General features: G+C 39.4%; 1 protein-coding gene across 1 annotated transcript; it reads left to right on the top strand.

The window, feature by feature from the left end:
* The first annotated feature begins 6,654 nt into the window (after positions 1–6,654).
* On the top strand, positions 6,655–8,538 carry DDX53 (DEAD-box helicase 53). The gene is given in 5 exon segments (XM_059049946.1): positions 6,655–6,973; positions 6,976–7,859; positions 7,861–8,150; positions 8,152–8,450; positions 8,453–8,538. Coding segments are annotated over 5 exon segments (1,878 nt in total).
* The last annotated feature ends 280 nt before the right edge of the window (positions 8,539–8,818 follow it).

Here is an 8,818-nt window from a genome sequence, read left to right as displayed (position 1 = left end):
TATCCCACCCCTCTAGGTGGTCACAAAGCACCGAGCTGACCTCCCTGTGCTATGTGGCTGCTTCCCACTAGCTAGCTATTTTATATTTGGTAGTGTATATATGGAATCTTAAAAAAAAAAAATGGTTCTCAGGAACCTAGGGGCAGGACAGGAACTTTTTATTTATTTATTTATTTATGTTTGTAAAAATCATCTATTATGCTTTATTTTTTTAACATCTTTATTGGAGTATAATTGCTTTACAATGGTGTGTTAGATTCATGAAATTGGGAAAATTTCAGTCCTTATTCTGTTAAATATATGTTCATACTCATATTCTTTCTCCTTTTCTGGAACTCCAGTTACATGAATACTAGAACTTTTGTTACTGTCCACAGGTCCCTGAGGTGCTGTTAATTTTCTCTCAGTCTATTTTCTCTAGGTTATTAAGATTGGGTAATTTTTAATGTTATATCTTCAAGTTCACTGCTTCATAACTCTCTCTTATCTATTCTTTTTTGAGCCCATGCAGGAATTTTATTTTGATTATTGTATTTTTCAGTTCTAAAATTTCTATTTGGTTCTTCCTTGTATCTTCTACTTCTTGCTAAGACTTTTTTTTTCTCATTTGTTTCAAGTATGTTCATAATTCCTCACTGAAGCTTTTTTTTTTCCCCCCCAAATAATGGTCGTCTTTACATTCTTTTCAGATAATTCCAATGTCTGTTTCTTCTCAGTGTTAGCATCTATTAATGTCTTTTTCTAATTCAAGCTGAGATTTTTCTGGTTCTTGATATGATGAGTGATTTTCAATTCTTAGACATTTTGTATATAACGAGACTTCGGATGTTATTTAAATCTTTATTTTAGCAGACTTCCACTGACACCATGCTGGTGTGAGAAGTTGAGACCTGACTCATTACGGCTAGGCAGATGCAGAAGTCCTGGCTCCCCAATCAGACTTCACATGCACTGTGGAGGAAGTAAGGTATGCCTCATTACTGCTAGGTGAGAGTGGAAGTCCAGGCTCCCCACGTGTTTCATGGGTTTCTATTGACATTACGGGGAGTGGGGATGGGGAAGCCATCTCATTACCTCTGGACGGCGTTTAAAACATAGACTTGAAGACTGGGGCTCCTTGCACACCACCCCAGTGGGGAGAGGTAGTGTATCTCATTACCAATGGATGAGGATGGAAATCTAGGCTTCACACTTGGCTTCTGTTGACAGAGCCAGGAGAGGTACATTGTGGTTTTGTTTTTTTTGTTTTTTTTTTCTGTGATATGGGAGCAGGGCAGTTATTATCAAAAAGATTTCTTTCTTGCCAGGCTGCTCTTTTCCCAGTCCTTTGGCTTAACGAAACAACAACAACAACAACAAACACACGTTTTTCTTGGGACTTTTTTTTGGCTGGGTTGCAGGCTTCTCCAGCACCCAATCCAGGATATAAGGGAGAAAAAAAGCGAACCCAAGGAACTCACCATTTTGTCACTCTTCACATCATTCCTCAGTTGGTCTGCCTTCTCTCCAGATTTCAGAGACTTATTATTTGTTTTATATATAAAATAAAAGAGGAGAAACAGGGAGAAATGTGCCTATATCTCCCTGTCCAGAATCAGAAGTCTCCCCTTTTTACTTTTTTAATAACGTGGCCACCCTAGAAAATTTACAATTGTATCTGTGACTCACATCATGTTTCCAGGGGACAGAGCTGCTATAGATCTCAGCTTTCTCACTTGCAAATGAGAGGTTATGAGAGATGATCTCCAAAGTCAGTCCTGTCCACCTCTAAAATCCCATGATTCTAGGGATTGTTGTTTGGCTTCTGTACATAATGCAAATGATGTAGATAATACTGTTGTTCTTTCCACTTACCTACACCATAGCTAGCAGAACTGAAATAGTCCTGGAAAGCCCTTCAAATGCCTCAAAATAGAGCCAAGGGATAATTGAAGGTTATTATTATTTTTAAAATGAATGCCAATATGTTAAAACTTTCATGGGAAATAGTTGGTAAGCAAGAATTTCTCCAAAGGCGCTTATTGCAGGTGCTAATCAGCTTAGAGTATTTTTTTTTTTTTTTTTACTGTTTGTGCTGAAAGAAGAATTAATTACCTCAACAGCCTCACTTCTTCATATACCTAAATAATGCATCCCCTCACTCTGTGGAGAATAAACCAACTTTGATAGAGAAAGATTTAATGGGTAGCTAAAAATAGCACCGTAATCTCCTTGAAAGAACTCCCAGCACTCCCTCTCTCTCTCCTTTTAGAAAGGCTTTCCTTTTCTGAAACAGCTAATGAATGGTTCTTGTTTCCTTGGGATTCTCTCCCTCATCCTATCCTCTCACACATTTTGAGAGACTATTAAAGTTCATTTTCTTCCAATATTCATGATAAGCAATCTTCTCGAAATCCACTGGATCATTCACAGAACAATCCTGGTAACTTGCCCAGGAAACCCTGGTTTCCTAGAATCCTTATTTAAACATCAAGACAGTGGCTTTCAGCCTCAGTACAAGATGAAAAGTTCTGTCCCCAGCACTGCAAAGTACCCCAGTGATCCAGCTGTGTCTCATCCCAATTGCTCCCCTTGCAATATGTGTTTCTCTATCACTCCACAAAAAGGGCCTTCTTGAAAGTTATTGCTAATTCTTCCTATCAAATTCAGTAGTCTATTTACCTCCTGTCCTTTATGAAGCATTTTACACTGTTTGCCAGGCCTCGTCAACATGTTCTCTTGCCTTATTTCCTATTATCACGCTTTCTGCAGATTCTCTTGAAGTTTTCTTGTTTCTTCGCTGGGCTCCCTGTCCTCCTATGCTCATTGTCTCATCCTATGAATTCTCTGATGCCTAAAGATATTAGTAAACCTGACTTCCATTACTCTCTACTTATTGGGAAGAAGAGCTAAGTTATTTACCATGCCTTGCATGAACGTGAATATACTATGTAGCATTTACCAATTTTAGTGTTTCCACATGAAAGAGGAGGAAAATACCTACTATGAAGTTGCTCTGATGATTAAATGAGATAATACATTTTAAATGTCGGACATACGGTAAGACTAAAACATATTAGTAGCTTCTTGGATCCCTTTTCTTTTTAGCTATTCCTTTCTATGAATTACTACTGCCACAGTGTGTCAAATCTCTCAGTCCAATGTAATTAAAATACCACAAACACAGCCCCACCCTTTACTTCACTGCATCCTGCTTTCTCCATATGGACCTGCTTCCCTAATTAATACTGACAGTGTCCTATGACTCCTTCACTCTAGGTTCACTCCCCGACTTCTTTTTTTTTTTACCATATTAATGGTAAAATTAATTAATCAAATTAATAATATTAATTTGAAACTCATTTGACTGTCTTTATGGTCCCTGAAAGTTCCCTTTTCCCTTCCCCTGACCCAAACTATCTTTCTCCACTTCCCTTTTCTCTTTAACGTCAGTTTTCTGTCCTAGTCCTTCAGGCTGCCCTCATCTCTTTCCCAAGGCCACATCGGTTTCTTCTCCTGAAACTTTAACATCGTCTGATCTTTAATTCCACGCCTCCTAGTGGCAGATCAGACCTCCATCCCTTACAGGACTTTGTCTCAACTCTCCAGCCTCCCAGCCCTTCTTGCTTGCCATCATGATCAGTACCTGAAAACATCCTGAATTGTCTTTATTTGCTACTGTGCTAGACGAGTGCTTCTAATTTGGGGGGTTTCACATACCAATAACATTTGAAAACCATATCTAGCTACTGGCATTAGTTTAATACTTGTTGCCCTAGTAAAGACCCTTAAACATCATTTGTGATCCTCATTCCCTTTCTAAAAGGATATTTTACAAATAAATAGAAAGGTACAAGCTTAAAAAAAAGTTTAAATCGAATAAATTTATATCTATGAAAAAATGTATCGCCCTAATTTTTTTCATTTTGATATGGACCAGAGGAAACTATCAGGGAAATTCTTGCACAGGCATTTGGGAACCTCCATAATTGTCTCTATACACCTACTGTTTCTGTGATATGAGTAATTAAGATTTGGAGAGTTCCTATTCTGAACGAGGTAGTGTAACTATGTGTATGTCTCTGTGTGTATGAGATAGGTAATGGTATGTCATTCTACTGATAGCAGAACCAAGGAATAAGAAGTTTGGAACTTGCTCAAGGATTCACAGCTAGTCAGTGGTAGAATTTAGAGTCAGACTCAGTTATTTAGGCTCCAGTGTTCTTGGCCACTGAGCCATACTGCTGCCACGTCTTTAGACTTTACAGTATTGAGTATGGTTCTGCGTACAAGGTAAATGCACCAATACGTGCAATGATGATGACAGCTTCTGCCATAATATATAGCAGCTGCAGAACATAATAATGGCTGTGTGTGTGTATGTATATAAAATCCAAGTAGACCATTTCTACAGGTACTTATAAATGGTACTACAAAGAAGATTACTAGTTGTACAAAATGTAACAACGATTGCAACTAAGCAGGAGGTGGGCCTTTGAGGGGCAGCTAGACTTGGTGGCTCGCTTCCAAAGAAGAGAGTATGGAAAGGGAGGAATAAAAATTTTACAGTGGGGAAAACCTGGGTAACACCACTTGACCAAGTGACCAAGGTTAACATTACCAGTGACAGGTCATGTTCCATCAGGTCACCCATACGACTGATAAGAAAGGAACCTCATTTCTGTGATTTTTTTTCCAAAAATCCATAACCCAAGTCTAATCATGAGAAATTATATCAGGCATACCCAATCTGAAGGACATTCTACAAAATACCTGACCATTATTCCTCAAAACTGGCAAGGTTATGAAAAATAAGGAAAGACAGACACTGTCACAAAACATACATAACAGCTAAATGGTGTCCTGGACTGGATCCTGGAACAGAAAATATACTGATGGAGTTTAGTTAATATTAACAGACCAATGTTGATGTCTTACGTGTAACATGTGTACCACGGTAGTTTGAGATAAGGTTAGAGGAAACAAACTGGATGAGGAGTATACGGGAAGCCCTTGTACTATCTGTGTAACTTTTCTATAAATCTAAAATTATTCCAAGTGAAACGTTTAATGAAAACACTGAGAAGAGGTTCCACTGGCAAATTCCTTTGAAAACTTTGGGTTAAACAATGCCCAACTGCTTTACACCTGGAACTAACACAACACTGTAAGTCAACTATACTCCTATATACAGTATATAGGAGTATTTTATATAATATAGTTGTATACAACTATACATATAAATTTATAATTTATAATTTTATAATTTATAATTTAAAATAAAAATTAAAAACAAAACAATGCCCAACTGAGTTTCTCGGTTCCTGTAATCATCAGAGCTTCGGAGATACCTAATGCATATTGTGACTCTGAGAAGATGCGGGGTGCTGTATTTCCAAGACATACTTGGCCAGCAGCCTTTCTGTTCCTTCCAAAAGCATCTTTGCAGGATAAATACTGACATACAGAAGGCTTTTCCCGATGTGTCACCGACTTTTACACCTGATATCCAACCGTGTTCAAATTTTAATCTGCAACTTTGGCTGAAGACAGAAGATACCATGAACATTTAATTGGCAGAAGACTTGAAACTAGAGGGTAATATAACGGATGAGAGAATCAGCATTAAAATTATTTTTAATATGCTGTATCAATTGACCAAACTTAACAGGACGAATATACAAGGATAAATATTTAGTGTACTTTTATTTAAACAAAGAAAAAAACAAAAATCAACCTATGGAACGATACAAATAGAAGCTGGATGTCCACCGGCCCAGACTGCTGCCCGGGTGTCTTCTACACTGCACCTAATAAATTACTTTTACATAGCCTTCCAGCGCTAAGATGTCTGAAACTACGAAACCACAGGGAAGCGAAAAATTTAGGAGGCACTGAGAAAAGTGGCAAATTGTTGAAAACACCTCCAGAGTGAACGTCGACCCCACTCTACCTCTCTTCTAACCAGCGACCCTGAAACAATGACCAGAAACCACCTGAAAAAAAGCTGGAGTTTAGCTGAAGAATCAGAGGCAAAAATGCCATCCCTAAGCATGCACCTAAGAGATTTCTGATGGTATAATTTAAGAGGACAGGGAATTGATGATTTTATCTAGACCCAGTATTGTTGTTACTCAAAAAGAAATTGACTGAAATAAATAAACATACAAATATATAAACAAGTAAGTTGATTTTTTAAAATTCACTATTTTTTTCCTCCTATGGAAATAACTGGCATATTAAAAAAAGGAAGACCACGTGGTTCAGTTCAAGGTGTGCTTCAACTTGGCTCCCACACTGAGCCCAAACCAGCATGAGGCCAGCCACTGAGGCACCTAGGACACAAAAGTTGGGCCAACACTCTCCCTCTCCGGATCCTGTCAGTGCGCGCAGGGTCAGCCCCTGAGAGTATGTGTCACTTTAACTTTTGTGTCAGAGGTGCCTGCTCACCTCACGGTAGTCCCAGCCCGGTGACTGGTCAGCCCAGCCAAAGCCCCTCCCTGACACTACATCATAGACTAATTCCTTAGGTGACTGCCGCATAGCTAACTACCTACCGGTGGCGGCCTGCCTGCTGGTTACCAGCCTGACCTGATGAGAAAGAGGTCTGAGGCCACATCTTTTCCCAACCCTAAGTAGGCGAGAGACCAGCACCAACTTTACCATTATCCTGAAATGGCGCGGGCCCCAGAGCGGAAGAGAGTGGAGCCGAATCGGAGAGCTCTCGGGGCCAGCCAGGATGGGATGGGTGGCAGAGGCAGGGGCTGCAGCAGCACCTCCAGCCACCTGGAGCCTAGGGCTTTCGGCTCCCAAGAACAACCGCTCTGCTTTCCAATAAGGAACAGTATGGTTGGTGCGGTGACTGGTCATGGTGGATCAAAAATAAAAGACATTCAGGATACGACAAGCACCAAAATACAGATCATAAAAGGTGATTCTGAAGCAGAGGTGAAAATTTTTGGCAGCAAAGACATGAAAGCCAAGGCCAAAGCAGCTAAGAAACCCTTCTTAAGAAACAAGAAAGACACTACAGTTCAGAATCCGGTGTTGATAATGCTGCATCCCAACCCTCTGCTGGAAGAGGCTCAGGCAGAGATAACACTGCTAGAGGAGCTCAGCCACTGATAGACTAGGATCAAGTAAAGGCCGAAGTTGTACAGTGGGAAAAAAGAAAATGGGCAGATTTATCACCAATTAAGAAAAACTTTTACATAGAATCCAAAGCAACAAGGTCATTGTCTCAAGTGCAAGTAGACACTTGGAGAAAGGAAAATTTCAACATAATGTGTGATGACTTGAAAGATGGTGAAAAACGTCCCATCCCCAATCCGATTTGCAAATTTGAAGATGCTTTCCAACATTATCCTGAACTTATGAAAAGCACTGAAAAAGCTGGTTTTTGAAACCCAATGCCAATTCAGTGACAGGCATGGCCCATTATTCTACAAGGAATAGATCTCATAGGAATTGCCCAAACTGCAACGGGCAAAACACTGTCCTATTTAATGCATGGGTTTATTCATCTCCATTCTCAACCAATATCTAGAGAACAAAGGAATGGACCCGGCTTGCTAGTCCTTACATCCACTAGAGAATTAGCTCTTCAGGTGGAAGCTGAATGTTCTAAGTATTCATATAAAGGTCTTAAAAGTGTTTGTATATATGGCGGTGGAAACAGAAAAGGACAAATACAAGATGTTACCAAAGGCGTAGACATCATCATTGCAACTCCTGGAAGACTGAATGATCTGCAAATTAATAACTGTGTCAACCTAAGAAGCATAACCTACTTAGTCTTAGGTGAGGCAGATAAAATGCTGGATCTGGAGTTTGAACACCAAATAATGAAGATTTTATTAGCTGTGCGCCCAAATCGGCAGGACTGTTATGACAAGTGCAACTTGGCCAGATACCATTTGTTGACTTGCACAATCTTATTTGAAAGAGCCTATGATTGTTTATACTGGTACTCTGGATCTAGTTAATGTAAACACAGTGAAGCAAAATGTAATTGTTACCACAGAAGAAGAAAAACGATCTCTTACCGGAGAATTCCTACACAGCTTGTCACCCAAAGACAAAGTCATCGTGTTTGTCAGCAGAAAACTTGTTGCTGATGATTTATCAAGCGATTTAAGTAACCAAGGCATAACTGTACAATCCCTGCACAGTGACAGAGAACAGTGATCGTGAGCAAGCATTAGAGGACTTGAAAAGTGGAAAAGTGAAAATACTGATCGCTACTGATTTAGCATCCCGAGGCCTCGATATTAGTGATGTCACACACGTATGTAATTACAATTCTCCATGGAATACTGAAGAACATGTACACAGAGTAGGGCGTACTGGAAGAGCAGGAGAGATGGGCGTATCAGTTACCCTTATGACTCAAGGTGATTGGAAGATTGCCAGTACATTGATTAATGTTCTGCTAAGAGCAAATCAGAGCGTCCCAGAAGATCGTGTAGGGATGCTGAGCTATACAAATTACCTAGACAAAAAAGGGACCCCAAAAATAAATCAAGAAAATCTTAAGAAAAATCCAGAAAGTTTTACTGATGTCTACATTGAAAAGTTGTACCAGGCTGCTAGAAGATTCAAGATATGTTCAAGTTATGCAGTATTCATGTTACATAAGGAAGTACTGGAAACCTACTGGCAGTTAGACAACATTTAACCAAATTCTTAAATAATACCACCAAGCTTTCAATGCATGGTCCTTAATAAAATCAAAAGTGTTTTGAAAATGAGAGAGTGTTTTGTGCTTGTTAAAGACTACTATCTTTCACAGCCCGCCATGTCCAGCAGTGTCTTCTCTGAAAGACTTGGTAGAAGAAAA

Source organism: Kogia breviceps, chromosome X (assembly GCF_026419965.1).
Source record: "Kogia breviceps isolate mKogBre1 chromosome X, mKogBre1 haplotype 1, whole genome shotgun sequence".
NCBI classification, from domain to species: domain Eukaryota; kingdom Metazoa; phylum Chordata; class Mammalia; order Artiodactyla; family Physeteridae; genus Kogia; species Kogia breviceps.
This window is presented reverse-complemented; position numbering and strand designations above follow the sequence as displayed.